At 37.6% G+C, this 14,476-nt stretch overlaps 1 protein-coding gene across 1 annotated transcript in view; it reads right to left on the reverse strand.

The window, feature by feature from the left end:
* PDZPH1 (uncharacterized) overlaps positions 1-14,476 on the reverse strand; it is a 128,396-nt gene that overhangs the window by 74,683 nt on the left and 39,237 nt on the right. The window contains exon 6 of the mRNA XM_007526815.3: positions 8,768-8,878. Within this exon, the coding sequence (XP_007526877.2) occupies positions 8,768-8,878 (111 nt within the window). The remainder of the gene's footprint in view (positions 1-8,767; positions 8,879-14,476) is intronic.

Raw genomic sequence — 14,476 nt, forward strand, 5'->3', positions numbered from 1 at the left:
CATTATGCATTTAGCTTAAAAATCGAGATCTTTAATAATTTGAAATTCATGCAGACTATGTGGAGTAGAGTATAAGGCATAATATACGACGGTATGAATTCCCTATAATATGCAATTCTCTATAAAAGCTCTGTGCTTGGGGGCCAATTGGTGGCATACCTGGCTGAGCACATATGATACAGTGCACAAGGACCTGGGTTTGAGCCCTTGTCCCCACTTATAGGGGTAAAGCTTTGCGAGTGGTGAAGCAGGGCTACAGGTGTCTCTCTGTCTTTCTCTTTCTCTATCTCCCCTTTCCTTCTCCACTTCTGGCTGTCTCTATCCAATAAATAAATAAAGGTAATTAAAAAACAATATAAAAGTTATGTGCTAAATATATGTCCCCCCTTCTGTTTTGTGGTAGAAACTTTATCATATATAATATCATGAATATGCATAATATCACATATATGATGTAATATCATCAGTCAATATATTATATAATGTCATATATCATATATAAAGTTTTAAATGAGCATTTAATTGTGTTTCTGGGATTTATGATCCATTCCACTATGACAGTGCCATAATTTTAATTTATTATTGTAATTTTGTGATTTATCCTAATATCTGTTGTGAAAATTCCTTTTGACATTTCTTATACCATTCATACATAAATGATGTAGTTATTTGTAGACATTTGTTCGTGCATATTAAATTTTATAAATTATTAAAATTTTAAATAAATTTTATTGGAAATCTATTGAATTTTGAGATTAGTTTGGGGAGGATTATGTATTTAAAATATATTTTTCACCTGTGAAGTTATTATGTGTCACCAAATATTTAGGTCTTCTTTTATGCACTTTGATCATGTTATAAATATATTTTTCAATTATCTTCATTTATTTGGTAGAGACAGTCAGAAATTAAGAAGAGGAAGGGTTCCCGGAAGATGGAACCCTTCTAGTGGCTTGAGCTCTGATAACATCTTCTGGAAACGAAATGAAAACAACATTGGAGGAAAGGAATAGCAGTATTAGGGAAACAACAGTTGAGACCCCCAAGGAAAATACTGATTATCTTGAGGCAATTAGAGAACTGAAGGCTGAAATAGCTGTAATGAAAAAGAAGATGAAGCAAGGGAAAGCAGACTAACAGAAGTAGAAAACAGAATTAGTCAGACAGAGGATGAATTAGAGAAAACTAAGAAAGAGGTGAAAGAGCTTAAAAAGAGACTGAGAGACACTGAAAACAACAACAGAGACATATGGGATGATCTCAAAAGAAGTAACATTCTCATAATTGGCCTGCCAGAGGAAGAAAGAGAGGAAGGGGAAGCAAACATTCTAGAGGAAATAATAGAAGAAAACTTCACAGACCTGAATAACAGAAAGGACATCAAGATTCAAGAGGCCCAGATAGTACCAAACAGAATCAAACCAGACCTGAAGACACCAAGACACATCATAGTCACAATGAGAAGAAGTAAGGATAAAGAAAGGATCCTAAAGGCTGCAAGAGAGAAACAAAAAGTCACATACAAGGGAAAACCCATAAGATTATCTGCAGACTTCTCCACTCAAACTCTAAAAGCCAGAAGAGAATGGCAAGATATCTATCGAGCCCTGAATGAAAAAGGGGTTCAACCAAGGATAATATATCCTGCTAGACTTTCATTCAAACTAGATGGAAGGATCAAAACCTTCTTAGACAAACAACAGTTAAAGGAGGCAACCATCATCAAACCAGCCCTGAAAGAGGTTCTAAAAGACCTCTTATAAACAAGAACATCACTATACTACTTGCAAAATATAAGAGCAAACAAAAAAAATTTTTTTTAGAACAAAGGCACTACAATACATTAAATCCATAATATCAATAAATGTCAATGGCTTAAACTCACCCATCAAAAGGCACAGAGTTGGGGGATGGATCAGAAAACATAATCCAACCATATGCTGCTTGCAAGAATCCCATCTGTCACAACAAGATAAAAAAAGACTTAAAGTGAAAGGATAGAAAACAGGCTAACGGTCCACAAAAAAGGGCAGGAACAGCCATTCTCATCTCAGACACGATAGATTTAAAATTAAATAAAGTAGTAAAAGATAGGCAAGGACATTACATAATGATTAGAGGATCAATCAGCCAAGAAGACTTAACAATCATTAACATCTATGCACCCAATGAGGGACCATCTAAATACATCAAGCACTTACTGAAAGAATTTCAAAAATACATCAATAGTAATACAATAAAGGTGGGAGACTTCAATACCCCACTCTCACAGACAGATCAATAAAGCAGAGAACCTACAAAGATACAAGAGAATTGAATGAAGAGATTGACAGACTAGACCTCTTGGACATTTTCAGAGTCCTTCACCCGAAAAAACTGGAATACACCTTCTTTTCAAATCCACATAACACATACTCAAGGATAGAACACATGTTAGGCCACAAAGACAGCATCAATAAATTCAAGAACATTGAAATCATCCCAAGTATCTTCTCAGACCACAGTGGAGTAAAACTAACATTTAACAACAAACAGAAAATTATTAAAAGTCACAGAATTTGGAAACTAAAGAACACACTCCTTAATAACCACTGGCTCAGAGATTCACTCAAGCAAGAAATTGAAATGTTCCTGGAAACTAATGAAAATGAAGACACAACCTATCAAAATATTTCGGACACAGCTAAAGCAGTATTGAGAGGGAAACTTATAGCCATACAATCACATATTAAACACCAAGAAGAAGCTCAAATGAATGACCTTACTGCACACCTCAAGGACTTAGAGGAAGAGGAACAAAGGAACCCTAAAGCATCCAGAAGGACAGAAATCACTAAAGTTAGAGCAGAAATAAACAACGAAACAACGTCGAAAATAAAAGAACCATACAAAAGATCAATGAAGCCAAATGTTGGTTCTTTGAAAGATTAAACAAAATTGACAAACCTCTAGCAAGACTCACCAAACAAAAAAGAGAGAACATTCAAATTAATAGAATTGTAAATGATGGAGGAGATATCACAACTGACACCACAAAAATCCAGAGAATCCTGCGAAACTTCTATAAAGAACTATACACCACCAAGTTAGAGAATCTGGAAGAAATGGAACAATTCCTAGAAGCATATGCCCTTCCAAAACTGAACCAAGAAGAACTACAAAATCTAAATGCACCAATCACAGATAAAGAAATTGAAACCGTTATTAAGAACCTCCCCAACAACAAAAGTCCTGGACCAGATGGCTTCACAAATGAATTCTACAAAACTTTCGGGGAACAGTTAGTACCCATACTTCTTAAGCTTTTCCATAAGATTGAAGAAACAGGAATACTCCCTTCCACCTTCTATGAAGCCAACATCACCCTGATACCAAAAGCTGATAGGGACAGAACAAAAAAGGAAAACTACAGACCAATATCTCTGATGAACATAGATGCCAAAATATTAAACAAGATCTTGGCCAACCAGATACAGCAACATATCAAAAAGATTATTCATCACGACCAAGTGGAATTCATCCCAGGAATGCAAGGCTGGTTCAACATCCGTAAGTCAATCAATGTCATTCACCACATCAATAAAAGCAAAGCCAAAAACCACATGATTATCTCAATAGATGCAGAGAAAGTCTTTGACAAAATCCATCACCCATTCATGGTCAAAACTCTACAAAAATGGGAATAGATGGGAAATTCCTCAAGACAGTGGAGTCTATATATAGCAAACCTACAGCCAACATCATACTCAATGGACAGAAGCTGAAAGCATTCCCCCTCAGATCGGGGACTAGACAGGGCTGTCCACTGTCACCGTTACTCTTCAACATAGTATTGGAAGTTCTTGCCATAGCAATCAGGCAAGAGAAAGAAATCAAAGGGATACAGATTGGAAGGGAAGAAGTCAAGCTCTCACTATTTGCAGATGATATGATAGTATACATAGAAAGACCTAAAGAATCCAGTAGAAAATTACTGGAAGTTATTAGGCAATATAGCAAGGTATCAGGCTACAAAATCAATGTACAAAAATCAGTGGCATTTCTTAATGCAAACACTAAACCTTAAGAAGAAGACATCCAGAAATCACTCCCATTTACTATTTCAGCAAAATCAATCAAATACCTAGGAATAAAGTTGACCAAAGAAGTGAAAGACTTATATACCGAAAACTATGAGTCGCTACTCAAGGAAATAGAAACTGACACCAAGAAATGGAAAGATATCCCATGCTCATGGATTGGAATAATAAATATCATCAAAATGAATATTCTCCCCAGAGCCAAATACAAATTTAATGCAATACCCATCAAAGTTCCACCAAGCTTCTTTAAGAGAATAGAACAAACAGTACAATCATTTATCTGGAACATGAAAACACCTAGAATTTCCAAAACCATCTTAAGGAAAAGAAAGAGAAATGGAGGCATCATACTCCCAGACCTTAAATTATATTATAAAGCCATCATCATCAAAACAGCATGGTACTGGAACAAAAATAGGCACACAGACCAGTGGAACAGAATTGAAAGCCCAGAAATAAATCCCCACACCCATGGACATCTAATCTTTGATAAGGGGGCCCAAAGGATTAAATGGAAAAAGGAAGCTCTCTTCAATAAATGTTGCTGGGAAAACTGGGTTGTAACATGCAGAAGAATGAAATTGAACCACTTTATCTCACCAGAAACAAAAATCAACTCCAAATGGATCAAAGACCTGGATGTCAGACCAGAAACAATCAAATACTTAGAGGAAAACATTAGTAAATCAGTTTCCCACCTACACCTCAAGGACATCTTTGATGAATCAAACCCAATTGCAAGGAAGACTAAAGCAGAAACAAACCAATGGGACTACATCAAATTGAAAAGCTTCTGCACATCCAAAGAAACTATTAAACAAACAAAGAGACCCCTCACAGAATGGGAGAAGATCTTCACATGCCATATATCCGACAAGAAACTAATCATCAAAATATATAAAAAGCTCAGCAAACTTAGCACCAAAAAAGCAAATGACCCCATCCAAAAATGGGCAGAGGTTATGAACAAAACATTCACTACAGAGGAGATCCAAAAGGCTAACAAACATATGAAAAACTGCTCTAGGTCACTGATTGTCAGAGAAATGCAAATTAAGACAACACTGAGATACCACCTCACTCCTGTAAGAATGGCATCCATCAAAAAGGACAGCAGCAACAAATGCTGGAGAGGTTGTGGGGACAGAGGAACCCCTGGTGGAAATGTAAATTGGTCCAGCCTCTGTGGAGAGCAGTCTGGAAAACTCTCAGAAGGCTAGACATGGACCTTCCGTATGATCCAGTAATTCCTCTCCTGAGGTTATACCCCAAGGACTCCATAACACCCAACCAAAAAGAGGTGTGTACTCCTATGTTCATAGCAGCACAATTCATAATAGCTAAAACCTGGAAGCAACCCAGGTGCCCAACAACAGATGAGTTGCTGAGAAAGCTGTGGTATATATACACAATGGAATACTATGCAGCTATCAACAACAATGAACCCACCTTCTCTGTCCCATCTTGGACAGAGCTAAGTCAGAAAGATAAAGATGAGTATGGGATGATCCCACTCATCAACAGAAGTTGAGTAAGAAGATCTGAAAGGGAAACTAAAAGCAGGACCTGACCAAATTGTAGGGCACCAAAGTAAAAACCCTGTGGTGAGGGATAGACATGCAGCTTCCTGGGCCAGTGGGGGGTGGGAGTGGGTACACCAGTCTTTTGTTGGTGGGAATGGTGTTTATGTACACTTCTAGTAAAATGTAGTCATATAAATCACTAGTTAATTAATATGAGAGGGGGAAAATTAATTGTATGTCTCTAAGTTTTTCAAAACACAAACTGAATCTTTTCAATATATAGGCTGTGTAATTGATATGCAGACTCTCTCAAAAGCCTCGACAAAGTAGATCAGAAGCAACTAATAGCACAGCTATATACAAGATACTGGGTACTGTACAGCAAACCCTAACAAAAGGACTTTTCAAAGTTAACCCAATTACCAAATAATGTGATGATAACATTAACTATCGATTGTCTTTTGGAACCCTAAGACAGCAGGAACCTCACATCTCCACTATAGAGCCTCTACTTCCCCCAGTCCTGGAACCCTTGCTTATGGCCCACTTTCCCGTATGCCTTTCCCAATCCATATCAAATAATATTGCATCTGCCGATCACAACCTAAACAACACAACGATTTCCACTTCAACATGCTTCACTTCAGACTGTGTCCAGAGACTTCACGTGTGGAATGACAACCCTTCAGCTTCATTACTCGGGTGAGACCTTTCCTTTCATAGTATACTCTAATTCCATCTCATGTGGTTCACTTTCTAACAAAGTCCCAAAATCTCGATATATACCAGGTTCTGTGAGAGAGAGCATATGTTCACACGTATTCATAAACTACTGCAAAATATATACCTGAAAGCAGAAGTACAGTAGAGTTTGCAGTGAGTACCCCCCTAACACTTCCTCTCCAGTATTCCAAGCTTTTTGTCCATGATTGCTCAACAATTTGTTTGGCTTCGTATGTTAACTCTCTTTTCAGTCACCAGGTTCCAGATGTCATCAGGATACCGGCTAGGCTTCCCTAGACAGAAGATCCCACCAATGTGTCCTGGAGCTCTGCTTCCTCAGAGACCCACCCTACTAGGGAAAGAGAGAGGCAGACTGGGAGTATGGACCAACCAGTCAACGCCCATGTTCAGCGGGGAAGCAATTACAGAAGCCAGACCTTCTACCTTCTGCAACCCACAATGACCCTGGGTCCATGCTCCCAAAGGGATAGAAAATGGGAAAGCTATCAGGGGAGGGGGTGGGATATGGAGATTGGGTGGTGGGAATTGTGTGGAATTGTACCCCTCCTACCCTTGGTTTTGTTAATACTTTCTTAAATAGAAAAATATGTTAAGAAAATTATAGAAAATTTGAGACAAGGGAGAGTATGGATATCTGTTGTATGGGTTGTAAGGAAGTAATAAACATGGATTTTTAAAGACTGATCTATGCTAAATAATAGTCAGAGTATTATGATGAAAGAAGCAAACTAAACTAAAAAAAAAAGAAATTAAGAGGAGGGGGAAGATAGGGAGCAGGAGAAAGACAGAGAGACACCTGTAGCCCTGCTTCACCACTTGTGAAGGACTGTGGATTTTGAACCTGAGGTCCTTGCACACTGTAACATGTGTGCTCAACCAGGTGTGCCACCTGGGTACCCAGCCCCTGTTATATATAAAAAACATATTTATATATTTTATTTTATTTTTCAACAGAGACATGTCTTTCGTGAGTGTTTCCTCAAGGATGTCGAACTTGGATGTCTGAGTTGCACGGCGTAGATGAACTTCCTTGAAGAAGTTTCTGGGAGGTCATTGATGTAAATATTAAATAGCGTAGGAGCCAGAACAGAGCCCTGGGGGAGGCCACTTGAGACAAGTCTCCATCTGCTAGACTTGTCACCCAGATGCACCCGGAAACTTCTGTTTTGGAGAAGAAAAGATATAGTGTTGGCCACCCATGGAGGCTTATGGTGATATGGGGTAGGTACTTAGGAGCCTCAGGCATGAGAGTCTCTTTGCATAACCATCAAGCTATTTCCCTCCCACTCCCACTCCCACCCCCACATCACTGGGACTTGGTGCCTGCCCTAGGAATCTACTGCTCCTGTGGTCATTTTTTCAATTTTTTTTTAAATAGAACATAGAGAAATTGAGAGGACAGAGGAAGATCCAGAGGGACAGAAAAAGCTAGACCCTTGCAGACCTGCTTCATGGCTTGTGAAATGACGCCCTGAAATTGGGGAGCCAGGGGCTGGAAACCTGATTGTTTCTCTGGTCCTTGTACTTCCACCACTAGGTCCCCTTCATGAAAATTTTTGTTAGATTAATTCTTAACTCCTATGATGTTTCTCCCCTACTATCTGTCATTTATTGTTTTCCTTTTGTACTCCTTTTTACCTACTGTTGGTGTAGGAGTTTTATAAGGGACTTAACTCATAAAATAATTCATTCCCCGGCTGCTCATTTTTGGATGGTTGTAATGTATGTGTGTTTGTGTGGGTGTATGTGTGGGGGGAGTGATAAGTATTTGCATTGTGACATCTAAGAGATCAGTTGTCTTGCAGAGAGGAAAATGGCATAACGATTCTACAGTGTTTAGTGTGAGTAGTATTGGACATAAATTGTTAACTACCAGCATTAAACTCCTGTATGGAAGGGGGTCAAGTGGCCTTAGACTACTCTACCAAGAATTTATATAGTGATTTCTTCCTGTCGTTTTCATTTTTTATAATATCACAATCTGAAGAAGTAACCATAAATTCTGATGAGAAGAAAACTAATAAAATGAAGAGAAAGGAAGGGAGGGAGACAAAAAAGGGAGGACCGGGCAGAGGGAAGAAGGAATGAAAGGAAGCAGTAAATTGTTTTAAAGAGAGTATCATTATGGTGAGTTTTTCCACGGCAAGGAATTTGAAGAAATACTTTAGTAACTAACAGCACATTTTTCTTATTAACATTTTCTGGTTTCACTTTTTGTGACTGGTCATCAATCCAGAGGTAAGGATGGGGAGAGAAATGTGGTTTAGTTCCCATAAAAACAATACCAAAAAAAATATGCCATTAAAGGATGCAATTATACCCATTCTGAATTATATCCTCCTGGAATTTGAATGCTGATGTATTTAGAGCTCTCTGTGGCATCGGATTGCCTCTGAATTGGAGATGGAGACCACCTACCTTTCCTTGCAAGGTGCACAGCTTCCGCATGCTCCACACTGGTGACCTCAGTGCCATTGACAGCCAGTACCACATCTCCAATCTGCAGCCCAGCCTCCTCTGCTGCACTGTCTGGAAGGAGACAGACAACAAGGGTCCCATTGAGGGGGTGGGGGGGGTCTCAGATAAAATGCCCTGCTGTTTATCCACTTTTTGAAAGGCTCTTTCTCTAGAAGGCCTTTCTTTCCAACTTTAGACAATTGCCTATGCCATTAATAAGAAGGAAAAATGCTACTCTCACTGCCTCCCTTTCATTTCCAGGGCTTGGTCTCTTTGTACATTCAGTCAGGCTACTGCGTGGCCTTTTTGCAATATAATAGCAAGGCTGCTCAGAAACTCAATCTATTCATCCACCAGAAGGTTGAACTGCTAGTTCTCATTCCTTCATTGCTGCTAGGTCTCTTTGTAACCCTGAGAAAATCACTTAACCTCAATATCTTCATCTATAAAAAGGGGGTGGGGGTAGAGCTTCTTTGCAGGATTGTTGAGGGAACAAGTAATTGAAATACTTATAAAGTTGTGGCAAAAACAGATCCTGAAGTAGTCAAAGAAAAAAGAAAGAGCTGCTTTTACTTTCATTATATAGGCTTCTTTCTGAGGCATCTCAGTGAGGAAACCAAAAATAGCTTCAGCCCTAGGATTAAGCTTTGGAAGGTGGGGAGGACTTCTCCAGAAGCTATTTATTTTATCCCTTGATTTTCTGGCATCTATATTTACTGTAACACATCCAATAAGAAGTAAAAAAAAAAAAAGCAAGCAAACAAAACATAACAAATCATTTCAAGGTCAATTCATTTTTTAAATAGTGTCTCTTATGCACTTGATCAATTTTTCTTTCTACAGCAGTTTAAATCTATTTTCTTTTCCTTTTCATTTAAATTCGAACCCATTTCTGCTTTCTTAGATCTGAGTTATTGGTGCATATGCACTGCTTATAAGCATGTAAAGTATTAGCAGCAATATGAAGCTATCATTTCCTAGAGTGTCTCAGATTTTAAAAAATATTAATCTTAATGCACAACTTTATTAATGAGTTTAACATAATTTTGAGTGGCTTTGGTAAAGGCTACAGTTTGTCTAATCCTGCTTATAATATTAGAGCAGGCACTCTCCGCTTGAATAAAAATGGTTTTCAATGCAAGGAGATAAGCTACAAGCAAAATTTTCATTTCCCATTTATTCATATGATATCATCCTTGTGATAATTAAAATCTAATAGTACATCCAACATTTGAAGGGTTTCTGCATAATCCGAAAAGACTCCAAGGACATGCCATCTGTATTGAATTCCAAAAGGACATCAAGACAGCTTCTAATCACATTTTTACCTTTTTGATACTGAATATAATGCCACATATAGTAAACTTCCAAGAAATACATACGAAGTAAATGAAGAACCCACAATTACATATCTAGGTTTAGAATTTGATTGAGAAAAAAAGACACATAAACAAAAAAGAAAAATAACCGTAGTCAGTAAGTGACTAATAACATAAATGAGAACAAAAGGTATTATAAAACTTCAGGAAAAAAGAATTTTCATTCCCACGGGAGTAGTTAAGAATTGATTTCCAGTCTCTCCTCTCTATGCAATAAATAAATAAAGATAATACAAAAATTAAAAAGAAGTTATTTCCAGAGGAAATGGAGCTTATTGTGATTTTAATAAATTATTTACTCCATAATGAGAAGGACTAGGTGGTAGAGATTGCTGGGTAATCACAAACCCTATTCCTCTTCTATCTGGGCTCACAACTGAATAACTTTTCACACATTCCCTTGGACTTTGGTCTACAATATAACTGAGGTCTAGCCATTGGAATGTGAGGATAAAGTTGGCTCATAAACACTAACTCATGGACATCATCCATATTTGATCCCATCTGCCCGTAAAATGTACATGATGAATTCAAGAACTATTTTTTAGAACATTCCAATATTATGTGGGATAAACTCTCTAGCCAAGAAAGTCCATACTAAATTTTAATGTGACAAACCATAATTTATTTTTCACAAACCATAATTTATTTTTGTAAGCAAAGTGAACAATCAGCAAGTCAAGAGAGAAAAGTCTTTTAAGGACATAAAAAGTCTTTTAAGACATAAAGGCAGGATATTTTAAATCAAGATTCAAAAATTCCTCAGATTTACTGAAACAGGTTTGGATAAGAAGAGTAGCTATGAAGAAGAAAGTTGGAAAGATAGTGTAGAAAGGCCCTTGAATATGAAGATAGGGGCTTTGTATTCAATAACAGAAAGTCATTAGAGGTTTGTGAGCAGACAATAGATATGTCTAGGTTTTTCAGAAGATTAATTTAGCATAGGGAAAGATTAAGTTAAGCACACCAGCAAGGATACTAGAATTAATAAATGCCTGCAATATGACTCCTGAAACAAGAAATGGAAAGTATAATAATAAAAAAATATGTCACAGGACCTGAAACATTTTATTTTTTAAATTTTTATTTATTCATTTATTTATTTTCCCTTTTGTTGCTCTTGTTTTTTTATTGTTGTTGTAGTTATTATTGTTGTTGTTGGATAGGACAGAGAGAAATGGAGAGAGGAGGGGAAGACTGAGATGGGGAGAGAAAGATAGACACCTGTGGACAGACCTGCTTCACTGGCTGTGAAGGGACTCCCCTGCAGGTGAGAAGCTGGGGGCTGAAGTGGGATCCTTACTTAGGTCGTTGAGCTTGGCGCCACGTGCACGTAACCTGCTGTGCTACTGCCTTACTCCCTGAAACATTTGATTGCAATAGTTTGTGTATATGTCTTTCTATTCTTAATGAGCTACAAGTACTTTATGGACAAATAAAATGTCTTGTTTATTTAATGAAGCATTCATCTTAATGTCTTGTTTATTTAATGAGGTATAATGGACTTTAAAAGAAAGCGGTTTGCATATGCAATATATGTATTAAGATAACCATGAGTGAGAAGAGAAAATCGAGATTGGTGACTGGACTGATAGAACAGTATCAAACCTAAGAAATGGAATCAGAAGTTATAACCAGGAGCTGGGTAGCGGCACACTTGGTTGAGCGCACATGTTACAATGGGCAAGGACACAGATCCAAACCCTCCACCCCCACCTGCAGGGCAAAAGCTTTGCAAGTGGTGAAGCAGTGTTGCAGGTGTCTCTCTGTCCCTCTCCCTCCCTACCACCTCCTTCTGTCTAGAAAAAAAAATCACTGAATGCAAGAGACAGGTTTCAGATTGAAGATGACTTACTGTTTTATAGTGATACCATAAGCATAAGCAAAATCATAATAGCCTTATCAACAATAATATAATCAAGGAGGTAAGGATAACAAAGACTGAGGATATGATGTCTGGAGATTTGGAGAGTAAATCATAGCTAAAAAAAGGTGTGAAGGAATATGATGGAAGTGGAGAGAGATGTTTGATATATTTTTCTGACCAATACATGATAAATGACTGACAAGTTGTGAAGTCATACACTGCATATGGAAGGTGTGGATGTGTGATAACAGATCTCTTCTACATGAACTATTAACCTTAACTATTAATATTTTAACTATTACTACTACTACTACTACTATTATTTTACTTAAAGAATTCAACAACATGGAAATAGCTCTTATTTATTTTTGCAATGCCCAGTCTTGCATGGGTCCACTTCTACTGTTCCCAGACCAATTTTCTCCTCCTCCTTCTTCTCCTTCTCTTCCTTCTCTTCCTCCTTCTGTTTTTCTTTTTGGCAGCAGATTTTTGTGAATGTGAGATTCCATCATACATGGCAGGCTCCTATTTTTTTTCTTCTTTAATATTTCAGTTAGAAACAGAGAGGAAAACAGAGACAGACAGTGAGGAAAGAAGAGAGAGAGGGAGAGGGAGAGGGAGAGGGAGAGGGAGAGGGAGAGGGAGAGGGAGAGGGGGGGAGAGAGAGAGAGAGAGACTTCAAGTTATTGAGTCACTCTCCATGAAGCTTCCCTGGACACCACAAATGATTTTCCCAGGTGGTGCTGGAGGCATGAACTCATTTGTGTGGTAAAGTATGCACTCTACCAGGTAGTCCTTCTATTTCACAATGCATTTTACACATTTTTAAATTTATTTAGTCATTATGGCATGGATTTGAGTCATTAGAACTTCCTGGAGGAGGGAGATATTTTTAAGGTGACCCTGAAATATACCATACAAGTCTTTGTCTTCCATGAAACCGACCTTAGAAACTGATGAAGTATACATCCTACACAAATCAAACCATGATTTTCTGTTTTTTTTTTTCCCCCAAAGGAATACTTGCTTGCATAGAACTAAATGCTGAACTACCCCATCCTCTCATGTGTTATTTGAATATAATGCAGTATCTGAAAACCTTATAATCGAAAAAGGGACTTGTCTTTTTCACTGAAAAAAATGTATTATAGCAGTACCATTTAAAATCTTAGAGCTTCCAGAAAGATGGGCTGGTCCATAATTTTCTCTAAGGCTTGCCCTTGTCTTGATGTATAGTTTTCTTTTCAAGTTTGCATGGTATCAAAGTTGGAACATCTGTTTCTTTTGTTTATGCCAACAGACCTCACAAGCATTTAGGCTTTCATAGAAAATGTTCACGCAAGTGCCAGCTGGGTGTGGGCAATTAGTTATGTAATCTACAGGCAAGCTTCATCTCTGTATACTTATAGATAATCATTTCCATCCCACCTACAGGTCTTCCTGCTTTATCTTTTTAGCTTCAGTGTGTAATTAAGCCTCTCTGGTGCATCCAGAACAATGTTTTGTGGTGTGAATGAGATTCTCAGAAGTGCTGAAAATATGTGTAATTTTAAAGTCCCTCAACCCCTCATTTAGCAGATTTGACTAGACAATGCTTTTCAGAGGTTGCTCTCCAGCTTGGAGGAATATATTTAAAAAAGAGAAAGGAGACTCAGCAGCTACATGAATCCCTGCCAGGGCAGCATTTTCTGATGCTGAATAAAATGCTAGGTTAACTATCTATTGTGCCATTTCTGCTGCAGTAGAGATGCCTCAGCTTTTCCTATTACAAAACCTCTGGGCCTCCTAAATACAAAGTCATTTGCAATGCAAATATTTTGATTTGTTCTACATTTGAATGGATGAGATGCTGTTAACTGTCTCAGTTGAGCACTTGCAAAGGTATCAGAAATTAAAGAAATCAGAGCACTTATTAAACTGTGCTTAGTCATTTTATCTAGACAGGCACAAAAAGTGTATCACAGTTTGGGATATGCTGCAAAAAAATCTGTAAACATGCAAAGTCAGACCATTTAATTTTTAGAATAGTCATTTTTGTTTTCTTTATGAATCCCTTTATTTCTCTGTTTAAAGTAATCATGTATAGTAAGAAGCAGAAAGGGGAACATGAGAATAAAGAGAGGAAAGAAGAAATAAAAAGAAAAATGGATAGAGGAAGAGGGAGGAGAGAAATCGGTTTGGTAAACTGTAAAATATGTTTGAATACACTCTCAGGAATAAGCGTTTACTTCTTTTAAGCTAAATGACTTTTGAGAACTGTAAAACATCTGAAACGATTTTTTATGATAAGAAGCTGTGTCTTTGTGTCTGTATAGACATTAGTCAACACAGGACTGATTTTTGTTTGTTTGCTTTTGCAGATTTGAAGCAAACAAATTGGACTTACTGAGGAGCCAAGTAAAAGTGACACTGGACAAAGATTAT

Source organism: Erinaceus europaeus, chromosome 11 (genome assembly GCF_950295315.1).
Source record: "Erinaceus europaeus chromosome 11, mEriEur2.1, whole genome shotgun sequence".
In the NCBI taxonomy this organism is placed as follows: Eukaryota; Metazoa; Chordata; class Mammalia; order Eulipotyphla; family Erinaceidae; genus Erinaceus; species Erinaceus europaeus.